The sequence below is a fragment of the Merops nubicus genome, unplaced genomic scaffold (assembly GCF_000691845.1).
Source record: "Merops nubicus isolate BGI_N331 unplaced genomic scaffold, ASM69184v1 scaffold1529, whole genome shotgun sequence".
Lineage (NCBI taxonomy): Eukaryota > Metazoa > Chordata > Aves > Coraciiformes > Meropidae > Merops > Merops nubicus.
Genome location: NW_008631438.1, coordinates 67,294 through 94,837, shown reverse-complemented (window position 1 = coordinate 94,837; position 27,544 = coordinate 67,294). Strand labels below are relative to the sequence as shown.

The 27,544-nt window shown below is 38.0% G+C and overlaps 1 protein-coding gene across 2 annotated transcripts in view; it reads left to right on the top strand.

The window, feature by feature from the left end:
* The first annotated feature begins 1,000 nt into the window (after positions 1–1,000).
* The window catches only part of OGDHL (oxoglutarate dehydrogenase-like), a 42,960-nt gene continuing 16,416 nt past the window's right edge, over positions 1,001–27,544 (top strand). The window contains exons 1-14 of one of the 2 annotated variants that reach the window (XM_008947537.1): positions 1,001–1,193; positions 5,176–5,278; positions 8,610–8,725; positions 10,695–10,849; positions 13,070–13,216; positions 13,794–13,884; positions 14,943–15,122; positions 15,508–15,636; positions 15,997–16,176; positions 16,444–16,596; positions 17,917–18,019; positions 18,700–18,828; positions 21,121–21,271; positions 24,370–24,497. In XM_008947537.1, the coding sequence (XP_008945785.1) occupies positions 10,728–10,849; positions 13,070–13,216; positions 13,794–13,884; positions 14,943–15,122; positions 15,508–15,636; positions 15,997–16,176; positions 16,444–16,596; positions 17,917–18,019; positions 18,700–18,828; positions 21,121–21,271; positions 24,370–24,497 (1,513 nt within the window). In that variant the 5' untranslated portion in view covers positions 1,001–1,193; positions 5,176–5,278; positions 8,610–8,725; positions 10,695–10,727. Of the gene's footprint in view, positions 1,194–5,175; positions 5,281–8,551; positions 8,726–10,694; positions 10,850–13,069; positions 13,217–13,793; positions 13,885–14,942; positions 15,123–15,507; positions 15,637–15,996; positions 16,177–16,443; positions 16,597–17,916; positions 18,020–18,699; positions 18,829–21,120; positions 21,272–24,369; positions 24,498–27,544 lie in introns of both variants that reach the window. The other variant, XM_008947538.1, reaches the window with a different exon arrangement.

Here is a 27,544-nt window from a genome sequence, read left to right as displayed (position 1 = left end):
GAAGACTTGCTGTTACTGAGACCAGTGTTTTATAAATATTTTTCTGTTGTATACTTGATTCTTTTATTTATTCTGTAATGAACATATTAAGTAATATTCTTTTTAAAGTCAAATAGCTGGGCTATGCTTTGTCTGTTCTGGCACTGTTTCCATGAAATGCATTAATTCCAAGTTGAAAGCCAGAGTAAGTAACATGCACTGTACTAAATGAAATTTAACTTTTACAGTTCTCAACCAGTCTCAAAAAATTCCAAGTTCTGAAATAAGCTTCCTCTTTTTTTCCCCTAACTTGGCCAAACTGAAGAAACAGATTTGGGCCTATGAAGAAGTGGCTTGTATAAAAGTGCAGATGGAAATAAAAGGATATTTTGTTTGTTGTGATTCAGTTCCTGAAATACATACTCTTCTGAAATTATGAATCACACCTGAAACCAGGTCCATAATTTCTTTCCTAGTAAGGTGACCTAAGCTAGTGAGGAAAGAGGATTTTAGACCAAAAGCATCACTCAGAAAAGGTGCAATTGCTTGTAAACAGTTTCTTCAAGAAAGGCCCTTAGGGACTGATTCTGATTTGAATGTCTGAAGTGTCATAAATTCTTTTAAGTATCATTGAAGGAATGGATTCATTTCATGTATGAAGGTTTCCAGTTTTAAAGGCTTGGTTCCTCTTTACCAGCAGCATAATACCATACCTGTTGCTGGTTGCCTGAATAAACATCACCGTTAAAAAGAGCTGTATCAATGAATAATGTACAAAGATGCTTTGTAGTGTTATGTGCTGGAGAGTTTTCCATTGAACAAGCTCAGTGTATGAAATAAGATGGAAAGGGCTCTGTGTAAATGAAACCCACAGTTGTTACTGAGATGTGGATGTATGAGTACTCTCCTTTTAGTGGCAATTAGTGGCACTTAAAATTGTAATGTATTAAATGTACCATTTGCAGCCTGAAGGATCTGCTTTGGGTTGAGGCTGTTTGAAGTAACAACTTTTCCTCCTCTGTACACATGTGCAGTCCTGGGACTTGTTCTTCCGAAATGCTAATGCTGGCCAAGCATGTGACCCCCATCTACCAGATCAGCTGGACAGAAAGGCATCATATCTCCAGAGCCATGGCCTGGCCCAGACACCAGCTAAAGCTGAAAAGGTTGTTGAAGATCATCTTGCTGTGCAGTCTTTGATAAGAGCATACCAAGTAAGTGTACTTTGGGGTACGTGTGAGACGCCTCTGTTTTGCAAACAACCTTTTTTTTTGCCCTTTTTTTTTGTTCTTGTTTGTCTTCTTGTCTTAACTCCTGGCTGTTGTCTTGCCTCTGATCCAAAATATGCTGGATTGAGACTGGTGTGCTCCTCTGGTTTGTCAAACTCAGGATTCAGATTACCCACAGCCCTGCTGATGGCCATCTGACTTAACCTGGGTGCTCTTTATGGAGGTAGAAGTTTGTAAAGGGAACATGAATCTTTTTTTTTTGCCTGCTTACCAAGAACAGGAGTTAAAGATGTCAGAATTTAGCCTTTACTATTCTTCTGTCTCACTTGGCTGTATTAGGAAATTTTTGTGTGTCTGATACAGCAAGTTATTTGATCAAACTTGGAAACTTAAGTTATCTGAAATAGTTTTGCTTCATATAAAGGAAGTATTCCTGGATATACTGGTACTAATGGATCTCCTGATGTGTGCAGTGAAATAAGAACTTCTTGCTCTCTTCAGCAGTAAACTTTTCCATGATCCAAGCCTGGCTTTGCCTATGGGAAAGTTTGTGTTACAGTTCTAAATGTTACTTCCTTTCTTTAAGAAAGGAGGAAATGTGTGTGTCTTCTCATACATGTAGTCTGGATTTTGAGATTCCTGATTTGAGCAGGATTATAGGTAAAAAGAGTGAGTAGAAATAATGAATTAATCAGAAGTTGAATTCTGGGAGGCTGACATGACTGAATTTGGGTCAGCTTTGATGAATCTCTTTTAGAGAGGTATTTGTCAAAATTGACTTTGTTTCATACTCCCATTTTTAAACTCTTTTATTAAATTAAGAATTGAGTCTAATTTCCTTTTTTTGCTCTAAAAGGAGGATTGTGGAAATAGGACAATGGTTTTGGTTAGATGTTTTATAAATTGAAAACGAGCTTAAATATTTTTCTTTATACTTGTATTTAATATCTTAATTTCAGTAAAAGGCCTAAAGCCAGTGTGAAACAAAGAAAGAAATAAATGCTAAACATGTAGGTGTGTTGAGCAAAATATTCCTGTTTGATTTTTAAATTGGAATTGTTTGCCTTTGTTTTATATAAGTAACTCCTCAAGAAGCTTGCTACAGTTTGACTTGAGCAGATCTGGCCTGCCCTGCACTGAGAATTTTAATTCTTGTTTGCTGTTCTCAGAGGAGTAGAAGAAGAACTTTTTTATAATTTTATTTTTTCTGTGCACATCACCTTGTCACTGTTGATTCAGATAGGAACCATGTTATTCCAGCTGTTGGACAGGTTTTGTAAAAGAGCAGGAAAGTTAGTGCATATAGAGAGATATGAAACTCTTAGAAATAGCAGTATAACAAGCATTTCAGCCCATTCACTTTTGCTTGCAGTAAAAATTTGTTGAAGTATTAGAGAAAATTGGAGAAAGTTAGGCTGCTTTGACACTATTTACCTGAGCATTGTTTCCTGTATTGGAAAGAGTTTGCTGCCCAATTCAAGTGTCAAACCAAGCAGTGAAGGGCTCTGTTTTTAATAGGTACTTAATACCCTCTAAATTCAGTGTTGAAGGGATAGGATCAATTTGTGACCTTTCCTTTGCCTGATAATAAAATGAAATGGAGAAGGATAGGGAATTTTCATTTCTCAGACCTGTCAGTATTTTCTGGTTTTTGTGGTAGACTGCTTTGTGGTCTGTTGAGCTGGGCTCCTGAAAAGGCAGCTCATCTATTGCTTTTCCTCATGCACAGCACTGGATGCACAGAAAGAAAGATTGCTGGTGAAGTGTGTCTGCTTAACAAAAATTAGTCTAGATAATTTATTGAATCTTATTCTGTAGTGTTGTTTGGGGTTTTTTTTGCATCTATGTCTAGAAAATACGATTTTAAAGTCTAGTTTCAAGTAGCTTGTACTTGCACTTAGTCAAGTTTATGGCAACTGATGAAGATTTTCCATGCATGTGTTTTCACAAGGTTGATCTCTGATTTTTTCAGTTGTCACAGTTTTCTGTAGTCAGTGAAAGAAGTGGAAGTTATTTTTAATAACTTGATATTCAGGAAAATACTTTTAGTTAAAGACCAAACTGCTCTTGGAGTGTGGCATGGCACAATGATTTACTGGTTTGCTTTTCTGGGTTTTGGCATTCTTGCTAATCCTCTTCCAATTCCTCCTAATACTGCAGAGCAGATGTAGCTCAGGGAGGTGAATTCTTTCCTGTTGATGGTGCTTGAGACAGAATTGTTTGCTTAGTTCCACTCAGATGGACTTTGAGCTGCTGTAAACAATGAGGTGGCACAGATGTTGCCGTGGGCATCATTTGGCCTGTCAGAGTTTTATTACTGGTGATTCATGAGATACAAAGAACCTCAGAGGCCAGGCTGAATTTACAGGGCTAATGGTTCTAAAAAAGATGCTGTATTTGTTTGCTAATGAGGGGAAGGCATTTTGTAGTGAACTCTCAGGCAGATATAGAACATTTACAAGTGCTTCTTGATGAACCCCAGTTTAATCACACTCTTATTACTGTGAGGTGCATCTTGTTACTGTGAGGTGCAATTCCTTATTAATATTGCAGTTTATTAATATATTTTTTTCAGAGACAACAAGGATACTAGTAGTGTGAATAAAATTCTACCCAGGGGATCTGAAGGAAAATATTAAGGAGAATATGTTAATATACTCATGTATAAAAAGCTTTTAAAGGGAGGTGAATTCTTTCCTGTTGATGGTGCTTGAGACAGAATTGTTTGCTTAGTTCCACTCAGATGGACTTTGAGCTGCTGTAAACAATGAGGTGGCACAGATGTTGCCGTGGGCATCATTTGGCCTGTCAGAGTTTTATTACTGGTGATTCATGAGATACAAAGAACCTCAGAGGCCAGGCTGAATTTACAGGGCTAATGGTTCTAAAGAAGATGCTGTATTTGTTTGCTAATGAGGGGAAGGCATTTTGTAGTGAACTCTCAGGCAGATATAGAACATTTACAAGTGCTTCTTGATGAACCCCAGTTTAATCACTCTCTTATTACTGTGAGGTGCAATTCCTTATGAATATTGCAGTTTATTAATATATTTTTTTCAGAGACAATAAGGATACTAGTAGTGTGAATAAACTTCTACCCAGGGGATCTGAAGAAAAATATTAAGGAGAATATGTTAATATACTCATGTATAAAAAGCTTTTAAGAAGCTAATTTGTTACAAGAGAATCAAGCACAAGAGGAATTATATTAAAAAAAAAGATTTTCATTTGTGGCTGTATTGAATCAGTTATTTCTTCTGTAGCAATGTTATAAGTTAATATAAGGCACTAGTTTTTAGCAGCTTGTGACATGCATTAACACAAGTTGTACTGATAACTGAAAGGTGGCTGAATTCTCCATTGAATTGGTGTTCTTTGGTGTCTTGAATATCAATCTGATCATAGATGAAATTCCCAAAATTTCATAAATTTCAATAAATGCTACCTGAAGTGGAGCAGAGCCAATGAAGAGTGATCCCTTCACTTCCAATATAAACTTTTTCAGCACCAATCTGTTTTAGGTTGGCAATGCTGTATTTTAGTATTCTGCAGGTGTGGAAAGAAAGATTTGGGCAATAAATATGAAATGACTGAATTAGGAAATTCAGATCTATAGACCAGCCATAGTTTCTTAGTTTTACCCAGAGATATACAGTATGATATTTAGTAGTTTTCTTTACTTAAGCTTCAGTGTAATTCCAGTTGAAATTGCATGTCAGAGAAAATAAAGTTTGTATTCTAATGACTATTCAGCACTTTGTAGTAGAGGTGTTATTATATCCAGAGATCTAATGCTCATTTCCTGTTCTTAGGGGAAAACATGGGGAACATGAACCTTTTGTGACATGAGCGACGTTTGCTTGTCTGATGTCATGGCTTATATACACACTATGGAGAGATACTTGATTTTCCCCTTTGACTTTTGTTAGTATGATTTTGTTTTTCTCTCACTTGACTCCTTTTGCAGATCCGTGGCCATCACGTGGCTCAGCTGGATCCCCTTGGAATTCTGGATGCAGATTTGGATTCATTCGTCCCCTCTGATTTAATCACCACCATTGATAAGCTCGGTGCGTACACTCACTGCCTTGTCATCTGCAATGCTCATTTCTCTCTTGTCTCTTTGGGCTGAGTTGATTTAATAAGACATTTCAGGGAAGCTTCTGCCTTTTCTGCTTGCTGGTATCATGAAATAGTTTCTCTGAGCATCTGTAAGGAGGTTCACATTTCAGGATGACAGAATTTCTACTCTGAGATCACAGGTGAGGTTCCTGTGAATTCACCTTCTGATGAATGGTGATTGTAAACACTTTATAAAACCCACAAATCATATGGGTTTTGAACCACACTAGAAATTAATACTAACCCATACAGTAGGTTGATTCTTGGCCTTGAATTACTGTTATACCATTATGCTTGATACTTTTTTTTTGACTGGGGACATCTGAAGGCTAGCCAGTAGGGAAAACAAAGTGCTGGGTAGAGGAACTTAGGGCAAATTTTATACTAAATTTGGATTCTATCTTCTGGTAACTTACTCCTTCCGTATGACTTGAAGAAGTCTATTTGAAGACAACGTGGAAAGTGTAGAATTCTTGACTTGTGCATATAAGGCAGTGGTGATCATTTTAGTTTACTGCTGGAAGAGTGTAATACACTAGGGTCTGCTCTTGCACAGGTTCTTCTGGTTGCTAAGAGGGCACGTCTTTGAGAAATTGCATTGATCTACTTCTTTGCTCCTCTCTGCTTGGATAAAAAAACCATCAGATTGATTTTTCTTTACTCTTTAATCAACCTGGTTTGTTGGAAGATGGGTTTCTACTTGATAAAGACACTAAATCAGTTTTTATTTGGTATGTAGGAAAGCTTTTTGACATAAACCATAGTGCAAGTGGTGGATGAAACACTTTCTGCTTAATTTTATTTTAACTAGACTACTGCCTCTTTGCTGCTGTATTTTTCTGTTTCTGGTGATAGGGCAAGAAGCATTTCTGACCCTTAAGTCTGTAAATAGAGAAGTGCTTACGCAAATTAGGGGTTTGCTTTGAAGTTTGTCAGCTTTAATTAAAGGAAAGAAGTAGCTTTTAGAAAATAGATTACACATTTAGTGAAGAAATATAATTTGTTTGGAGCATGGGTGGCTGCTAGCATGTCATTATAAATCTATTTGAACTCCACAGATAGGCTAGAAGAGTGTTGAGACTGGTCAGAAGACATCATACTGAAGCCCTCATAAGCACAAGAAAAATGCTAGAGATTTGAATGAGGGGTGTGTTTGTGTGTCTGAGTGTAATTGAGGTCATATTGGAGTTTCTGAGGGCAAGTAAAATTTCTAACCTAGTCTTAGCACAGCAAAAAAGAAATGGTTCTCAAATATTGCCTGTCCTTGAATGTTCCAGGCAGGAAACTTGTGCAGAGTCTCTAGGAGTACAGAAATTATTTTTGTGTTTGATTTTTCTGTGCATTTTCTTTGTCCCATCTTCTGGTTTCTTTCTTGAGAAACCTTCTGGCAAGAACTTTCTTGAGGGAGTTGCCTGTGAAAGTGCAGCTAGTTACAGGTGTACCTCCTGCACAGCTCACCTTACAGAACTGCTTTCAGGAGCTCTTGGATTTCAGTAAGGTTGTATCTCTTTAAACATGAGGAGATGCTTCAGTAAGTATCCAGTGCTGCAGTACAAAGCACAGATGTTCGTGTGTGCCTCGATCTCTCCTGTGTGTGGTCTGGTTTTTGCATGACAGAACATGAGGAGCCTGTGAAGTCTGAGGGAAAGTCAGCAAAGGAAAAGATTTTTAAAAAAAAAAGATGTTGGCACTGCTTTGTTTCAGATGACACTAAAGACCTCCCCTTTGTCCCTCCTCCCTCCTCTTTTCTCTTTTTTTTTTGTTTGCTTGTTTTTGTTAGTGTTATAGAAAATCAGAATTAATTTGTTGCTGGAAAAACCTATTAAGGTACCAAAAAGGAGAAGCAATGGTACATAGACACTTTTTTTTTTGGTTACTCCAGAGCTGACATTTTAATAGATTATTTAAGTTATTATTAAAACCAAAATTAATATTTTAAAATATATTACTTCAGCATATTTTGTGCTTTAAAAATAATATATTTTATTACTGAGAGTGCTGTATAGTAAAAGTAATGGCAACATAATCCTATGGCCTGACTTGTACTCTAAATGCTGAATTCTGTTATTTAATCTTTAAATTGCTTCTTCATTTTCATCTGAAGAAAATTTGTTTAACAAAGAATGCAGAGCACTATTCTATATTGATTTCAGAGTTATGTGCAGGCTGTCATATCAGTGCTGAAGTGGGTGCCTGCAGCTTATCTGGAATCAAGATAAAGAGTTCAAAATTTAAAACAAAGAAGCTATTTTTAGTTTTTAAAATACTTCGGCATGTGCATGCACATGTGTAATTTTTATGTATATATGTTTCTGTAATTGTCTGTAAAGTGTATTATGAGTTTTATACATCTGCTTCTTCAAATGATAAGAAGCTGTTTTTTCCTTTCTTCATTTAACAGGTCTAGGTTAAACTTCACATTGCAAAGCCTTTAACTTGGATTGATCCCACTCTTTCAGTCTAGTCTGTTACCTATTTTGTCTTTTGCAACTGCATGATAGTTAAATATTTACTTTAACCATAATCTCAGCCAGAAGAATTTTAGGTAGGTCTAAGCCAAGATGGGACAATCTGCTTAAACAAGCCTCTGCTGGAAATCTGTCAGTTTTATAAAGGGTCTCTGATGGGGAAATAGAGCTGTACAGGTCATTACATGGCTGGTTCCAACTAACTTCCCTTTAGGGAGAAAGAGGGTGAATAGATACCTTGGAAATTCTACCAGAGTGTTTACACAGTGTTACATTGAACATGTTCTCTATTTTCTCTTGGTCTATCTATTCATGTATAAATTAATCTAGTATGCTTCCATGCAACTGGTCGTGTCTGTGAAAAGTGGTTCTTTTTGTGTTTGTTGCTCATGATAGGACAAGGAAGAAATCCCAGTCATTGCAGTTAGTTATTTTTCTGAACAGTGAAGTGCACAATGTCATAGGGAGGGTTGATGGAATATGTGCTAATCTGCTAAAATATTAAAAGGTTTGGACACTTTTTTTTTTGGTTGTTCTGTTTTTATTTTGAGTTGTTCTGTTTGAGCATTTAAGAAAGAATCATTTGGTACTTCTAATCAAACAATAACTAAAACACTTCTTTTTAAAGTCCAGACTAAAGTGTGTTCATTAGTGGATGCCTCCAAAATATTCACATTTCCAATGTTCAAACTGCTGCCTTCTTTCTTAATGTTATTTTATTAAACTTAATTTCTGGTGTTTTAAAAAACAAAGCTGGTTTCCTTTTTTGTCTCCTGCTTTGCTTCCCAAATCGATAATCTACTTGTTGCAGCGTTTTATGGTTTGCATGAATCAGATTTGGACAAAGTCTTTCAGCTGCCTACAACCACCTTCATAGGAGGAGAGGAGAACTGTCTTTCTCTACGAGAGATCATCAGACGGCTGGAGGTCAGTGGGACGTGTTTGGATTTGGGGTTGTTTTCATTCAGACAGGAGTTAACTTCTTCCAGTTGTCAGTCACAGAAAAAATATAAAAAATATCTATTATTAGTAGAGCATTTAAAGAGAAGAATTCAAATGACATGAAAAATAATGCTTCTAGAGTTTCTAGAGATGGCAGCACCATTAGTTTCATTGCTTGGATATCTGAAATACATAGATTAGGGATGAGTACCTAAGAGGTGAATATGGTAGAATACTAGTTCAGGCCCTTGTGTAAAGAGCTGTTGTTTAAAAGGAGTAGAGCCTTTAGAACTTGTCTTTGAAATGTCCTACCACAGATCCACCTTGCATACAGTACTCAGGACCTGCAGGGGTTGCTCTCAGGGCTGTAGTTTCAGTGAGACTTTTACCTGAGTGAAAGTATGAGGGTTGGGTACTAAATTCTTGAAAGCCCAGCTGTAGCTTGTAGGTCCTTCTTTTCCATCCCAAATCCTTCCTGTAGAGTTTCATTATCTGACAGGAAATATGGCTATGCTATATGAAGTCATCAAAGCTAAAATAATTTAAAGCAAAAATAAATTTAAAGGAATAAATATAATTACAGGGCAACTCCAAATAGCAAAAGAGCAAGTAGGAATAGTAATGGATTTGCAAACTGCTGAGTTAGTGACTATTGGATATTCCTGATTGCACTTTTTCCCAGGTTTCAGAGGACTGAACTTGTAGAGATTTCTGTTGCATGGTAGTGAAATTCCATTGAAGTAAAAAGGGCTAGGGGTGAGGAAGTATTTTAGAGGATGAAATATGGAACTGAGTTACACAAATATAAAGTAAAATAATTACTGAGCATTTAAGAGGAGTCCTGGCTTTGACATGTTGCAAGTGTGAGAGGGTGTGCTGACTTGCATGTCTGACTGTGGCACTGGCTTAGCTGAAGCTTGTTAAGTTGTTAAGCCACAACATCTCTGTCGTAGGTTTGACCTCTCTTATGTGGTTTTTGCACTTCTGGCATGTCTGTGCAACAGTTTCCAAGAGATAATCCTTAAAATTGTAATGTGCAAATAAATGAGCAAAATCTAAAAGCCTCAAGGAACTGGTTTGTGTTGAAGAGAAATAACCCTCTTCTTCCTAGAGCCCTGTGTTTTGGTGGATTTTTTTGGTGTGTTTTTTTTTTTTTAATTTTGTTTTTGTGTGTGCCTTTGTTGTTTGTTTTTTTTTTTTTTTTAATTGAAGTTAACATTAAATTCCTTTTTAGAGGCAGTAGAGACCACATACTATGTGTTCATAGTGGTTTTGTCTTAAACTCACGGTAGGTCTTACTTCTGTTGTCTCATATTTTGGACACATGTTTCCCATTAAATATTCTTTTTAAGGTAAGAAGAAAATTTTTTTTTAAAAATGCAACAGGGAGATAATATTTCTGAAGTGTCTTTTCATTTTTCTCTGTCTTTTTTTTCTGGTCTCACCTGCTTGGATTCTTTTTCAAATTTCCAGCCTTCTGAGACTTGACAGTTGTCAGATAATTTGCGTGAGGCTTCATAGATTTCTTTTCATTGTCTTTATTGCTTGATTTCAGGTAATATTTAAAAAAGACAAAGTAAATCTTGATAAATGACTTGAAATCTTTGCTGGTGTATCTGAAGAAAAGACTCTATTATGCCTGTAAGAACAGCAGCAAGTTAATCAAATATGCCAGTCAGTTTAAGGCAGGTGTATTTGGCTTATTTTCTTACCAAATAGGAATCATCCTGATTCAAGATTTTGAAATGTTACTTTATAGAGAAAGCTTTATGGCACAAAACTAGATTCAGTAAAATAATGTATTTGCTTATAAGATTGCAGTGGAAGAGGAAGAAGACAATAGCTTTTAGAAGAGGGGCATACACAAAAAATAGGATTTTAAAAAAAAAACACATTTGTTTCTTTCTGGACCATTAACTCCTAAAGCTTCTGTGTTGGTGTTTCCACATCCTAGAATACCTACTGCCAACACATTGGCCTGGAGTTCATGTTCATCAATGATGTGGAGCAGTGCCAGTGGATCAGGCAGAAGTTTGAGACACCAGGAGTGATGAAGTTTACCAATGAGGAAAAAAGGACTTTGCTGGCGAGGCTGGTGCGCTCCATGAGGTATGGAGCTTTGCTGGCCTGGGGCTGGAAGCTGCTCTGGGGCTGCTGGGTGGAAGCTGCTGTGCTCTGGGGATTGCTGAGCTGGAGGTGGAACAGTCTAAGTGAAATCTGCAGAGTAGGTGGGTGTAGCTCACCTGGCTGTGATATCAAGGGAAGGTGTATGGTGTGAGGTACGTCAGGGTCTGTGTAGTGACTTCTTGTATTCTGTTTTCTTAAAAGGTAGGTTGTGTTTTGCAACACTTGCACAGCTTTTAGTGGCACATCTGGCAATGTTTTCATTGGCTAACAGAGTTATACTGAGAAAAAAAATTGTTTCAACAGAGTAGTAATATGATCTGTGTTAAAGATTCATAACCTGTTTCAGAAAACAGTTGTCAGAGCAGTTTTGGATACTAATTATCTGCTTTATTCTATCTACTATACATCTTTAGTAGCACATGATCAAAAGGAAGACATCCTAACAATCAGCTCAAGGAGAACTTTTAGATGGGTGAAATGTTGACTTGAGTGTTGTCTCACTTGCTAGGATGCTAACAGTCCCTTTGGACAGCTCTGCCAAGGTGGGGCTGGATTTGAGAAGCATTGTATGATTTCAGGTCCTGGTTTTGCCCTTTTTGAAGTATACCAAGATGTGCTGTGCTGTTGCATGACCTGGCAGCAGGAGTTTTGGTCTCTGCAGTATAGGAAAACATGTTTGGAAATAGCTTGGAAGCTGTTGGAAGTACCATGAAGGAGCCAAACGTTCATCTTCTGCCAAATTAATTGTCTGATGAAAATGAAAGAAAAAAAGTTTGACATAAATTTCTAAGCAGCCATGTCTAGCATGCTTTTTTTTTCCCCCCCCTGAAAATGAAAAAAAAATCTGTTTTTGTGGAAAACTGATTGTGCCTTGAAATTTGTGGCTTTGTAAAGTAGATAGTCATCATTTTGCTTAAGAATACTATTTTCAAAAATGTTCATTCCAAGTCCTACATAGTTCAAGTACTTCAGTCTGAGTTTTAAAGTAGATATTCTTGTCCTTTGTTCACTAGTAGGTTATTGAACAAATGGTAATTTTCAACTCTTACTCTTGTAATGTACTTTGAGCTACTTTATGTCTGCATTAGTAACTAATTAGTAACTAACTAGTAATTAATGCATTAGTATGCATTAATAAACACATTAGACCCTGAATATGTAGTGTGATCTGGGCATCTTCTTAAGACTGTGCTGAGTCAAGCATTTCTAGGTTATCCCTGCAGCTGCAGAGGGGAGGGGAACAGCATGTACACTGCTTTGATTTGCCATGCAGGGCTTGCTGTTCACGTGGGACCACACTTTCAGTTTTACAGAAACTGGCATAGCCTCACAGAGTTCCCCAAGGAATTCTGGCAGCATAGCTCAGCTGAGAGTCTGGCTTGTTGCTTTGAGTGAATTGTTAAGGGTATTGATGGGTGAGCTAAGGAGAGGCTTTTGGCAAATCTTCATTTCTTTGCTTTTAGGACTTCAATCTAAAGAGGTCAATGTCAGCATTCTAAGTGAGGAATGAACTGTTAATGAGTTATGGCAGTGTTACGAGTCAAGCCATTGCAGGAATGATGTAACCAATACAATTATTTTTGTGAAGAACTATATTTTCTTTGCCCTTTAGATCTCCGAGCTTTACAATTTATCATCTTTTCAATGTTTGTGAAAAGGTACTTTTTAGCCATTCACATTGCCTCTGGCTCAAATGCATTAAAGAATGAAAGAACCCAGAGCTGTCAAGGATTGACTTCTTTCTTCCAGTGCAGCTGAAGAGGTACCAGTGTCCTGGTTCTTGGCGTGTTACCCAGCGTTACATCACAGAGTCTGAGGAGCCCTGCCACTGAATAGGACCTATGAAATAGCCATGGTTTCTGCTGTGGTTTTCTACAAGTATTTAATTGTTAATACGTTTTGTGTACATGGGAAGAAGCAGAGTTTAACTTGGGAAGTGAATTTTGTCTGAGGTGGAGACTCTTATTGCCTGAGTTGTTTCAGAGTCCTAGTAAATACTTCTCAGGTGGAGGAGAAAGATGACTTAATTCTCTCCAGTGTCTCCCTCCCTACATGTGACTTGGTTCAAGAGGCCTAAAAACATAATTCACAGATGTTTTAAAATACTGTAATGTGATTTTATTTGCTAAAAGATGTTTAAGTATTTGCTACATTATCTTAATACACTCTCTTGGGGTTTTTTTGGGTTTCTTTTTGGCAAAGATTTGAAGACTTCCTTGCTCGCAAGTGGTCTTCTGAGAAGAGATTTGGTTTGGAAGGATGTGAAGTGATGATTCCTGCCCTTAAGACCATCATTGATAAATCCAGTGAAATGGGAATTGAATATGTTATAATGGGGATGCCTCATAGGTAATGTCAACATAAACCCTTCAACAAATGGGCTTATTGTCTTAAGTTTCAGGTTCTAGGATTTTGTTAACAAAGCTGATATTAGAGAAGCTACAATAGCAAGAATCAGTCATAGAGAGTAATGGGGACACAAAGCTGTTAGAAATACCTGGGAGTGAGAGGCAACAGGCTTCACAGGGCAATGCTGGCAAAACTCACTTCAGTGTTCTTTGAAGCTGCAGGCAGATGTTGTGGCAGCCTTGGTATCTATCCCACTGCATAGTGTCCAGAACTGGAAAAGCTTAGAGAGAGATAATATCAAACTTACTTTGGCAGTCTGCATTAATAAATTAATGTGATTGTATTAGGACTGCTAGAAAGCTATGAAATTGATTGATTGTACCTGCACAAACTGTCTGTGGGAATGCCTTGGAGAGACTTTGAAATGAGAAGGGGAAGGGTAGAATGAAGTGTTTCAGGTTCCAAAGTTTGAAGTAAACTTCTTGTTTCCAAATTTCTGACAGTGGCTTGCTGATTTTGTAGATTTTATGTTGTTATTGCCATTTCCAAGACATAACTGTGTGTGGAATTTTCTTAGGGGTAGGCTGAATGTATTGGCTAATGTCATCCGAAAAGAGCTGGAGCAGATCTTCTGTCAGTTTGATCCCAAACTTGAAGCAGCTGATGAGGTAAGGTGCTTCTTCAGTAGAGGTATATAGAGGGCAACATTTCAAGATAGTTTAGAAAACCAGCTTCTGAAATGTGTTGTCCTCTTTTCTACTTTGAGGAATATGATTCAGTGAAATTACTTCACAGATTTAAACACTGTACCTCTAACATGCAGAAGGTATCTCAGGAATGACTGTAGATAAGTTGAGCCCCCAGTACAAGAGGGACGTGGACCTACTGGAGTGTGCCCAGAGAAGGGCCACGAGAATGATCCGAGGGCTGGAGCAGCTCTGCTGTGAGGAGAGACTGAGAGAGTTGGGGCTGTTCAGTCTGGAGAAGAGAAGGCTCCCAGGGGACCTTATTGTGGCCTTCCAGGATCTTAGGGGGGGCTACAAGAAAGCTGGGGAGGGACTTTTTAGGCTATCGAGTAACGACAGGACTAGGGGGAATGGGGCAAAGCTGGCAGTGGGCAGATTCAGGCTGGATGTGAGGAAGAAGTTCTTCCCCAGGAGAGTGGTGAGACCCTGGCATGGGTTGCCCAGGGAGGGGGTTGAGGCCCCATCCCTGGGGGTCTTTAAGGCCAGGCTGGAGGAGGCTCTGGGCAGCCTGATCTCGTGGGAGGTGTCCCTGCTCATGGCAGAGGGGTTGGAACTGGGGGATCCTTGTGGTCCCTTCCAACCCTGACAGATTTTCTGTTTTAGCAGAGGACTTAGTAGTGTTGGCTTAATGGTTGGACTTGGTGATCTTAAAGGTCTCTTCCAACCAAAAGGATTCTATGATTCTAAGTTCTAGGGCATTTGACTGAGTTTGTAATCTCTCAGCATCTTTCTTTGGTTTATGTAGATAAAATTAATATCAATATTCTCTAAGTATTTGTCCAATATTGGATAATGACATTAAGATAATAAAACAGGACCAGCGTTCCAGTTTGAAATTATGGTGTCAAACCCATAGTGCATACTGATGGACAATTAGCTAGATGGGTTTTCCAGACTGAAGGACAAATTTTAGGCACAGTCAATCGGATGCAGCTGGTACGAGTGACATTCCTGAATCTTGCCTGTGTCTTGCATGTTAGGGATCTGGGGATGTAAAATATCATCTGGGAATGTACCATGAGAGGATCAACCGAGCAACAAACAAGAAAATCACTCTGTCCCTGATGGCTAACCCTTCTCACTTGGAAGCAGTTGATCCTGTTGTGCAAGGGAAAACCAAAGCTGAACAGTTTTATCGAGGGGATACGGCAGGAAAGAAGGTAAAGATGGTTTAATATGGTAACTCTTAGTGTGGTAGTTTTTAATATTATTTTAAATAAAAGTAATTTACATCATAATTTAAATAAAAGTAGTTTTACATCACAGAGTCTTTCTCACTTCCTCCTTCTCAAAAGGAATATATCACCTGTTGAAGTAAGTAGGGTTTTTTGACATGATACTTCAAGGGTACCTTCAGAGAGGAGGCTTACAACTTGTTTCATTTGCAAACTGAGCTAATGCAGCAAAATGCTGAGAAGTCTGTAGTTTATTGTAAAAATACAGTTCTACTTTGTAAGCATTTCAGAAGTATGAAGTAAAGAAATCCTGATAAGCTTTGCTTTCTATTATACATGTGGATATGTGTGTGTATAATCTCCCTCTTAGGTTATGTCCATATTATTACATGGGGACGCTGCCTTTGCAGGACAAGGAGTGGTTTATGAGACCTTTCATCTTAGTGACCTCCCATCCTACACCACCAATGGGACTATTCACGTTGTGGTCAACAACCAGGTAACAAGAAGAGCATTTTCCACTCAGTTTGTGTGCTGGATGGTTGCTAGTCTATCTCTTTTTATTCTTGTTATTATCTGGGTGCATCGTCCCTTCTGTTTATTAGAATGTTTAGCATGTTCCTAGCAATTGTCATGGTATGTAGCAACTCTGAGTGGATAATATTTTATCTGCTATAAATGTGTCATTCAATTCGTAACGTTTAGTTGGATTAGGTTTGCTTTGTTTTGTTTTTGAGAGAGCAAAAAGGAGCAGGCCTGACAAAATGAAAGGCTGATACTCTTGCAATGTAAATGAAAACTTCAAGCATTCAAAACTTAAGTAGAGGGAAATGTCCAAAGCATTTTCTGGAATTTCCAGATTGGCTTCACCACGGACCCCCGCATGGCCCGTTCATCTCCCTACCCCACTGATGTTGCTCGTGTGGTCAACGCTCCCATTTTCCATGTGAATGCTGATGACCCTGAGGCAGTGATGTACGTGTGCAGTGTAGCTGCAGAGTGGCGAAACACATTCAATAAAGATGTGGTGGTTGACTTGGTAAGTCTTGGGGTGTTTTAACTTTTCATTTCGTGTATTTTGTACTATTCTTGTTTTTCTGTGGCTTAGAAGACTCAGTCAAGAAACATTTTGTCTTTAACAGCCTTTAGTTTCTTCATTTAAAACCCAGGCAAACAAACAACAGGCCCAGAAGAATCTATAGATATTTTTATACCATAAACCTACCAAGATCTTTGCAAAACTATGAAATGGGAAGATTCCACTTGACTTTTTCCTTACCAACAAAACCAATCTTTCCCTTTGTAGGTCTGTTACCGTAGGAGGGGGCACAATGAAATGGATGAACCAATGTTCACCCAGCCTCTCATGTACAAGCAGATCCATAAGCAGGTGCCAGTGTTGAAGAAGTATGCTGACAAACTGATTGCAGATGGGACTGTGACACTGCAGGAGTTCGAGGTATGTGTCAACAGAGTTAAAAGAAACTGAAGAAGCTGTCAGTAGGAAGATGCAACTGTCACAGTATACTGCCTGCTTAAAACCCTTCCTTTTGTTGCTGTGTTAAATCTTCATCCTGTGACACTTTCTGATTCAGTCTGCTTTGGCTTTTCATATAAAAGAGCTAGTGTTGTAACAAAGGGACTGGAAGTGCTGTGAAGTGGTTAACACATATTGCACAGGAGAAATTTGCTTCAGTTCTGAGGTTCCTAATAGATGTGAGTGTTGGAGGTATTTGTCAGCTGTTCTTCATCTCTAGAATCTTGATTCAGCAAGAAGTACTTGAGTGCTCATAGGTATAACTGTGGCTTCATATTGATAACCTGGGCAGGCTTGTATCCAGCAATAATGCAATAAAATTAACCTTTTTATTTCCTTGTAATAATTCAACTAAATTCAGATATCGTTTGAAATATTCCAGAAGGATGAAGTGTACAGTCTGGTGTCTATATTAAGCTGGCTAGGTCTTTACCTTGATCTTTTTGGAAGTGAATGTGTAGAGTGCAGACGCAACGAAGGACCTTCTGAGAAGGTGTGGCCAGCTGTGTAGTGAAACAGTGTATTGCAGATCAACCAAAAAGCAGTTTGTGCAGCTGCATGCCACTATCCAGGAGAATGGTCACAACTCATGCAGACCTGGCATCCTGAATCCTTGTTGTAGTGTGCCAGTAGTGGCATGGGCTTCGGTGACTGGATCCAGTATCCTGGGTGGATGTCAGGACAGACTGAGCTCAACACTGCTGTTAAAGATCAGCTAGCTTGTGTGGTTTTGAACTGAAGCATAGATAGTGCAGAGGCATTCTGTCTCTACAGAATATGCCTTTGTGTCTGTTGCCATTGATGGGTGTGGCCAGCCTGTTCTTAGCTAAACTCTCCTAGTCAGACTGGCTTTCTAGGAGGTTCTTTTCTAGTCTTTAGTGGCTTCTGTCAACACAAATATTAGAGCTGAATAATGCTGATCTTCAAATGATGACCATAAATGATGATTTGGTTCTTCAGTTCTGTCTCCACTCTAGAGTAATGCTAGCAACTTCAGCTCTTGTTTGTCTCCTCTGTAACACCTGTCCAATAATCTAAATAATTTCTTTAGAATAATGTGGATGATCATGTTTCTAGCAGGCAGTTTTATCCTTAGTATGATGGAATTGTTTATTTGCATGATTTAACTAAATTTTCTTCAGGAGTTAAATCACTGGTTTTAGCATTCTGAATGATGAGTAATCTCTAAATTACAAGGGCATTATGTTTATCTCTTCTAAAAAGAAAGTTTTTGTTCTACAGGAAGAAATTGCAAAATATGATAGAATATGTGAAGAGGCATATACGAGATCTAAGGATAATAAGATCCTACATATCAAGCACTGGCTTGATTCACCTTGGCCTGGTAAGAAGTGTCCTTTCACTTCTCCTAGGATTATTTTATTATTGTGCTTTTATCTTGAGTCCATATTCTAGAACTCTCTTACATGGCTTCTATCAGTGTTCCTTTGAAATAGAATATGTGACCTTCAGTTTGCCCCAGTTCGTAGTAAATAAAACATTCTGTTAGATCAGTTTGAAAGAGGTGATTTTCTTGAACATGCAAAGTAAGATGTGACTTTAGAAAAAGATACCTTTTAAGTTTAGCAGAGAAGTGTTTTTCCTGTAATAACTGTCTGTGTCTCCAGGAAGAAGGAGGATGTCTCCTGTTCTTTTCATGGTTTTTTTTCGTTTCTTTGTTTTTGTGGGTTTTTTTGTTTGTTTGGCTTTTTTTTGGAGGGTGGGTTTTTTTTGTAGGAACTGAGGTCTCATGTGCCTTTTACTGGCAGCCTCTGCACACAGAGTTGGGTTTCATAGGAAGGGAAAGCAGAAACAAGACAGATTGTGTGCCTGTAAGATCAAATTCTATTGTCATATAGTCAAAATGATTGTGAGTCCCAGTGAAAGGTGAAGACCTGGGTTAGACTGCTACTTAGAATGTCTTTTAAAAGTTGTGAATTTAAATTTATTTTAAAATACATTGTATATAAGTGTAGACATCTCTTAATAAGTCCTTGAACCTCTCACCAAACCTTTTGCTTCCAGGATTCTTTAATGTGGATGGAGAACCCAAGAGCATGTCTTGTCCTCCGACTGGCATTTCAGAAGACCTGCTGACTCACATTGGCAATGTAGCTAGTTCAGTGCCAGTCAAAGACTTCAAAATACATGCAGGTCAGCTGGAGTCTTTGTTTCTCATAGTGGCTATGTTTTTTGCTCACATTTTATATTTCTGCACATGAGTTGCTGTTGGACCATTTCCTAAGGAGGAGAATGCCTGTGGCTTTTATTTTGACTCTTTCACCCCATGGACAAGGAGAATGTGATGGTTAAGGTCCTGCTACTTGCTCTCAGCATAATGTTCTTTCCATATTATGCTTCTTCTGTTCTCTACCTCATTAAAACAGATATTCCTCTAAGGGAGGCAAAAGTCTCTTTATAAGATTGGTACCTCTTTTCCTTCTTTCAGTCCTTGTGGAAAATGCTGCCTCTATGCAGTGTTGTTGTTGAACTTACTGGGAAGTAAAGCACCCATCTCAGGAAGCACTATTAATGTTTGGGTTTTTTAATGCTAAAATGGTAATTTGAGATCCATTTAAGATACTTCTCTTGTAGTTAGATAACATTTGCTCAGGAATATAGCTTGATCTTCTGAGACCTGACCACACTGCTGACACACTAAGCATAACTTTAGTACAGCTGAACAGACTCTGTGTTGACAAATGCAGACAAGTTTTCTTTCAGCTTACAGTTTAGCATTGATGATAGCACAAATCTAGTGTTTTCTCAAAAGGTCTGGCTTTTGGTCTAAAGAGATTCATTTCTGAACTTGGCATCTATTGCAGGGAAGAAGTGCCATGTGCCTGTCTCACTGGGAAGCTGTTACTGTTAGACTTCTGAGTTAATCATTTACTCCCTGGTCAGGTTGAAGTTGGTCAGCTCTGTAGGAAGCAGTAACATGTTCATTCCATGGGGAAACATGGAGACACTTTGTTTAGGGTTTTTTTTTGTTGTTGGCTTGTAGGGAATGTACTTAGGATCAGAAGAAAGAGCTTTTTTTTTCTCTGTAAAAACTAGCTAATCTTTCTTGTCCAGAGTTAACCATCAAGGAATACAGTGTGTCTGCTGTAGATATGTTCCTTTGGGACAATTAAATGCTTGCTACAAGTAATGATGATGCAGCATTCCCAGTTATAAATTGCAACCTTGTTGAGCAGATCCAATTATCAATGAACTTTTAAAACCTCTACACACTTACACACATTGTTGTGACACTGATAAATTTGAAATTATAGTCATCCAATAAAATTGAGTATGAGGCATTCTAATTGAAAAGGTAAGGTGGTCTCTTTTTAACTTGATTAACCATTTACACTAAGTAACACTTGCCAGTATATAACATAGATTTATGGTTCAAAGCATAGAAAAGACCAACTTTGGTCTGCTTGATTCTTTTATGCAGTTCAAAAGGCCATGAGAGAGGAAATTTCAGGAGAATTAGCAGGGGAAGAGTACCTTCCACGTACTTTGTCCTTCCAAACAAAACAGCTTAATTATGTACAGTCTTTCAACAGACAATTGTTTTATCAGATGTTTAGTATATTCTAAAAAGAAAATTTTGGAGGCAACAATGTCAATGAAAGAATAGTTTTATGTTGAAAGAAACCAGGGCATTTTTTGTAAAAATGGAGAAGTATGAAAGGGAAATATGGGAGAATAACAGATAGGACAGCTTACCAAAAGCATCAGTGCAGATGTGGAAATCAGGTGGTGTAAAGTTACATCAAATACACTATGATTATCACCTCAAAGCTGGAGGTACCTGTGTGCAGCTTTGAAGTTTTATTCCCTTTAGAAGTCGCAGTGTTGTAACTTGTGTTTTGGCTTATCAAGTTATGAAATCTTCACTGTAGAAGGACAACTGTTGGTTACCAACTGAAAATCCATTGGCAGCTGCTGCAATTTCCTGTTTATATGATATTCATATTATTGATTAATCCAGTATGTTTCACTTCTTGACATCTCCAGAATTCCGGTAAGACAAATGCCAAGAAATAAATGAAAGAGAAAAACAAGAACAAATCACAAACCCAATAGTTGATATTTTCAGTCTCTTATAAAACAGTGTTTAGTGTTAGAGATATAAAAATAAATCTTTAGGAAGACATATTTCACCATGAGTCTTTTTAATTGTCCTTTGTCCTTGGTACCTTCTGACACATCTAAACATATTTTCTTCTCAAACACAGTATGAATGTTGTTCAAGGCTTTATGTGGGAAAACAAGTTATTTTACTTTGCTAGCAGTTCACCTCTAGAAGAACCTCTTCTAGACCCTGTTAGGATCTGTGTTTAACTTAACCTGTGAGGAAGTAAATACAACATGAGTATAAAATAACGAATGCAATGTGTATATAAAATATCTCTGAAGTAGGTCCCTTGATTTGTACCCTTTATTCCAATGTAGGACTGTCTCGGATTTTGAGAGCTCGCTTGGAAATGACCAAGAACAGGGTTGTTGACTGGGCCTTAGCTGAGTACATGGCTTTTGGCTCTTTTCTGAAAGAAGGGATCCACGTCCGACTGAGTGGACAGGATGTGGAGAGAGGTACTTTTAGGTGAGTACTGAGAGAACTGTTAAATACTGTCCCATACTTATAGGAATACTATATTTTGTAAACCATATAGGCTTCTGCAAGGCAGGGGAAGTTGAGGCTATACAGCATCAATCCAAATGTTACAGATTCTGACAGTCAAGAATAATAAAATCTCCTGTGTCTTTGTAAAAAGCATTTTTAAAAGAATTGTATTTAAGGCAGAACAAATGTCCTTAGATGCTTTCTTCTTTTGCTGAAAAGCAGAATTATTTTTTTTCCTGCTTTTTAACTAAAAATTCATCTGCAGTCTTCTAATTGTTGAGAAGTAAAGGAGGGATATTTGCTGCTACACATTCTGAAATCTTTTAAATACCATTCTAGAGGTGGCTGCTTGGAACTTGGGTATCCTATGTGCAAACATGCTGCCAGTTAGCAAGTCTTTTGTTAGTGAAATAAGGTCCTTTGTACCGAGACTTTTAATGACTATGGAGCATGAATGAATGCAGAATCTGATCACTTAGTAAAATAAATACTTTCCTGCTAGCTTACCTGATTCTCCGTGGAGTGAGGTGTTAATGATGTATTTAATTGAAGCCTTTGATGCAAAGCCCGTTGCAGGGAGTGAATGAACTAGCAGCTGTGCTGTGCTTCATTGTGAATGCTTGCAGAAAAGGGGTAAATCTTGGTGTCTTGTCTTCTTTGGTACAGTGCTCTTTCTGTGCTGAGCTTCACTTGGTATCCAGTCTTCTGGGCTTGCTTATTTTTACTCCCATTCTAATGGTTTAACAAAATCTTTCAGACAAGACCTGAAAACAAAACTGAAAATCAGGAGATTTCCCCCCTGATTTCTCATCCTCTGTGATTTCAGTAGCATGGTCTTGTAAAGTGGTGAGCATCTGCTGGGAGAGGAACACACATGTTCATTGTTTAGCAACCTTACCCACCTGTTTGAGGTGAGCCCTTAGTCATGTCTAGCACATGCCTATAGACGTGTCTTGAGAACACTGATTCTCTGTATTCCCACTTCTCTCACTGCTGGAAGAGAGCTATTGTCCAGATTTTCTTAATGTGTGCTGGAAGAGAGCTATTGTCCAGATTTAATTGATGTTTAAGATAAAAATAATTGTTATGCTTACAGCCATATAAGGAAAAAATAAAAAACATACATTTATAAGAAGTTATTCAGAGTGGTGAAGACTAGCTAAAGATTCCTGTGCCATCTGGATTTTATTATATAGTCTTTTAGAAAAGCAGTAAAAGGGCATTCAGAAAAAATTCTTGTGAAGAAGAGTGATACTGGTGCTGCAGATATTTGATTTATAGTAACCTCGTTCTGCTTTACCATTGGGTTTTGAGCTTGCCTGATGGGTGGCAAGATCTACAGTGTAATAGCCCATAGTGTGATTATGGATTTTTGTTATGAATGGGATAGTGCAGTTGGACAATAAAGGGTGAGCTTAAAAAAAAAAGCTCATTTTGTCAGAGGAATAAGTAGAAAAGTTAAGTCATGGTACAAGCACATCTAAGAGATTCTGAGTTCTCAGCAGAGCTGCTCCTTTTTTAGCTGTGGTTGAGTTTTTGTCATTTACAATAAAGGTGAGCAAGTTCCTTAACAACTGGAGACATTTGCAAATGCTGGTGCATTTTTATTGGAAAAAACCACATTGCAAACACATAGAAAGTATATTTTATTCTCTCTCTGTACTGAGAAGAGCCTTCTTCAGCCCCCAAAATCCTTGAAGTCTGTTATGTTTCAAATCTCTGAGACTAATTGAAGAGGGTGCATCAGCTAGAATTTGGGAAGAACTGGTTGCCATAATACAAACACGACGGGAGTGCTTTCACTACTTTGGAGCTTGTGAAGTGCTGTCTAGTCCTTTCTGTCAGCTTTTGATGTGACTGCTTGATTTCTGCCTTCTTCAGTACTCAGCATTGTCAACAGACAGAAGCCAGATAAGGCTGGGCCCCTTGGTGGGGACCCACTCCAGAGGGGACGGAAGCGGGGAGAGGGAGACTTTGCTCTGTGCTGCCTGGATGTCAGTAAAGCTGACAGTCACAGAGCAGCAATAGCTGACTTGTATGACTTCTGGCTGTCTCTCTGTGCTCATCCTAACCACCTTTTGCTGGGGAAGCACAAATCTTTGTGCTTGGGAAGCTTATTGCCTAGCTAGGCCTTCTGGTTTTGGCTGAATTACAAAAATAAAGCGACAATGGCAAAGTTATTTGTGTGACAGCTCTGTTGTGTGTTTTCCCCTTTCTATCTACTTTCCTTCCTGTGTCCCTCAAAGATTCTGTCTTTTCCTGGCCTTATACTTCAGACTTCTAAGTAAATTTCAGAGCTCTTTTGCTAGCATTTGTTGTAGCAAAGGGAAGTACAAAAAGATTCAGTCTCCAGCACACAACAGCACACGGTAGCTGTTACCAGTATAATAACTGTCCTTATGTCAGCACTTATGAAGCTAGACACATTGATGTGATTCACTCAGTTAGTCTGCTCAGAGAGTTAATGGATTACAGTAATTACTTCAGTCATCTCTGTTTTGGTAGTGTTCCTCAGTGCCCCATTCTAATGCTGATGAATGGTGTTCTAGAGAACTGTAAATGGTGCATGTGAGTGGAAATAGCAGGAAAAAGGATACAACTGCTTCAAGTCTTGGTGTAATCCTGATGGGGTTAGATTAAATATTTTCTTAAAAGAGAAACAACAATTGTTTAAAGGAAAATGTTAACAGAACTTGCCAGAGAGGCAGAGTGAAATGTTTTCAATAACAATTTTGTTCTGTTTTTCTTTTCCTTTTAATCAGTCTATTTTATGGCAAAACCTTCTTAGCCTTTCCCCTCTCCCTGGCCAGCTCAGTTATGAGGTATTTCCAGTTTCCATGAGTGCTTTAGAAACAAGCTTGGATAGTCAGTGAAAGTCCTTGTAATACAACAGTTGTGTTTAGACATGTGATTGCATCACTAGGTTTCAACCAAACCAGGGTGTTGTATAAAGCAGAGATAACTGTGTTGCTTGCATGCTTTCTAGAGCACAGGTTTGATGGTGTCTCTTTGAAAATAGCTCTGTTAAAACCCAAAGTTATTCTTAGCTAATAAATTGCTTCAATGTTTCTTTGCAGCCATCGTCATCATGTGCTTCATGACCAAGAGGTTGACAAGAGGACGTGTGTTCCAATGAATCACCTCTGGGAGCAGCAGGCCCCCTATACTGTGTGCAACAGCTCCCTTTCTGAGTATGGTGTCTTAGGTATGTCTCGGGGTAACTATCTGACAGATCTCTCTGTGTTTTAATGGGTCTCAGACAAGATGTACAAAATTACATCTGCTAATTGGGAGGAAATTTTTTTTCAGATTTTGCTTTAATGAGGTTAAGCCTTTTGACTACCAAGTTTTGTTTTGTTACTGAAGTTTCCCAAGCCTCAAAACAAACAAACAAGCATCTACTTCTGCTAGTGGCATAATAATAAAAAAAACTCTGCCTTTGTTGTATTTTGGTGTTATCACATTTGTAACACTTTTGTGTCAGATGGGAGCCAGGAATTGCAGCACAGGGGCCTAAAATCCTATCAAAATGCCTAAACTCATTTCCCCCCACCCCCTGAAAAAAAAGTAGCACTATTGAGAGATACAATAAATTTACCCTGTTCTTTGTGAGGCTTGTCCTTTATTGTCTTCTCACCTTGAGGGATTTTTTAAAAAATCATATTAATGTAAATTTTAACCCAAACCCTTGCTTTTTTTTTCCTGCAGTGTGCTATGATGAGTCTTGATTTTAATGTATTTTAGTTTTAATATTTTAGAATACATTTAAAATTAGAAGGGAAGACTTCAACTGTGTGTGTATTTGCAGGTTTTGTTTAGCTTTTTTTGTTTTCTTTCATATTTGAGTGTGTTGCCTGTGGTATCAGGCATATGGATTTGCAGCTTTCTGTCTGATTGCAGTGCAAAAACCTCCTGCACCTATTTGTTTAGGCTGCTTAGAACCTGCTTGTACTTCAAAACTATAAGCTGTGAGACTTCAGCAGCTTTTGGTAGAAAAGTCACAGAATATACTAGCATTGGTCTGATAGGAAATTATGTAGTAATGACAGATGAAGAATTTCAGAGAATAACATAGCTACACAAGAAGCAGACCTCAGCAAGGAAGACAATGTGGAAGAAAAGCTGTGAAACTTTGTACATGGAACAGGTATCAAAGCTCTTCCTCTCAGTTGCTGCCATCTCTTAAACAAGCAGCCCCACATTTTACAGTTCCAGGATTCAGTTGAAAGTATCTGTTTGTTGTGGTTGATCTTGGCAGTGCTGCAACACGGGCCTAATGCTTTCTCAAAAGGGGAGGAAAAGTCAACAAAATAGGAACACTTTCTAATATAGACATAAAAATTTGTCCTAGCTTTACCTGAACTGCTATTCTGAATGTGCTATTTCAGGAAAATAAATTCTTGTTAGTGATAGCATTAATCATAGCAAACTGTATTTTTGGTACTGGACAAATGTTCTACCTTCAGTTGCAGAGAATGAATAACCTCACTCTGACATGATGAGGGTGGTGAGAGGAATGTGGAGCACAAACAAACACATCTAATAATTTATCAAAAATGTTATTGATTCTATGGATAAATAATGAAATATGGTTTCATATCCATTTCAGAGTTAGTGTGAAGGAAAAAGATGGAACATAGTAGTAGATAACAATGATACTTGGTAGCTGCTTGCTTCAAAGTTCCAGAAATGTTTGATCACATAGTAATCTTTACCTACTACATATTACCTATTGCTAATAATATTAAAATCAAAGTTATATGAAACTCTATACTTGGAGGATGGGCTGAAGATCTGAGATTTTTTTTTGCAGGTATGTTTTGTTAGCTCTGTAGAAGAATTGGTGTGAGCAGGAGCTTCTATCTCTATAAAGCAGATATAATAAGGTGTAAATGTGAACTCTAGATAGGATAGTGTAAGAGAGGATGTCTATAAATGTAAGAAAAATAATTGGCATAGATAAAAAGAAAGAATTTAATTTCAGAGAATGATTTTTTTGTCTCAAATTTCCTGTTGTTTCTCACAGTTCAGTTTGACGTTTCTCTAAATTGAGCCTGTTTAGTGTTGCTACAAACTCTATGGGTCAGTGGGTCGTAGGTTTCTGGTTGTGTTTGTATTTTTACATTAACATAACATACCCAAATGTGAAAGGGACAAATGTCTGCATATGGTTGAAATTTATTTTATTCCATTAGTTACACTGCAATAGATCTAGGAAGCTTACCTAGTGTTGGTATGATGTGAAGGGCAATTCTTACTGCCACAGTTCTGTTCTTTAGAAAAATTGACTGTGGGCTCTCTCTCTCTCTTTGTTGATCTTGTCCTGCTCACTGTTGCTTTTCCACCTTCTCCAGCAGCAGAAATGTGAAAGCTGATTGAATTTTAATTGAATACAAGCAATAGGGGAAAATAGGGGTTTGCTCATGTACTAAAAAACATTCTGTGTACCATTTCTGTGCAGTTCTGCTTCAGCAGATGTGATGACACTGTCTTCAAAACTAATAACAGTGATATTTCTAATTGTTAAAAACTTTAAATACCTTATGTTTGAGATTGTTTTAACAGCAAAGGAGATTAAATTGATAGAAATAGTTGATGGTGTTGAATTTATTTTTTTTTTCCCCACTCTGTTAATATGCAGCACCTCAGAAGCATTTTGGGACTTCCCTTCATTTCTGTGAATTAGAGCCAAGTAGAAATGGATTGAGTAGCCCAGGATGATAAAACTACAGATAATTTTCTTGACAGGTACCTAAGCCAAGAGCTGGCATCTGTTCAGAGTGCTGAGCTTTGCACCAAGTTATTGTTGAGCTGGGTGGGAGCACCTGGGGTGTAACTGCTCCATTAAAATGATACTCTGACAAGACAGATTTCACTTAGAAATGAAAGGAAAGTAGTCTTGTTAACTTGTAGCTCAAACAGTTGCATATTTTTTGTATACAGGGAGCTGTGAAGTGTGTGTACTGGGGCATTAGATCAGAGTATTTAACAACCTCTGATGGTTTTGACGTCTTATGTCTACTATTTTTAGCTATATCTAGATCATTACAATTTAGTTGTGCATCCACTCATCTAGCTGTAAATTTTCCCTTTTACTGAAACTGAATGTCTGGGAGCATAAGTGGTGGCTGCATGAAGTCATTTAAACAGAAAGGTTTGTCTGAGTTTATGTGCTAATTAAGACAGATGAGAAAAACAAAAGTCACTTGCAGGCACTCCATGCTACCTCTTCAGCTTTTTTTAAATACTTGA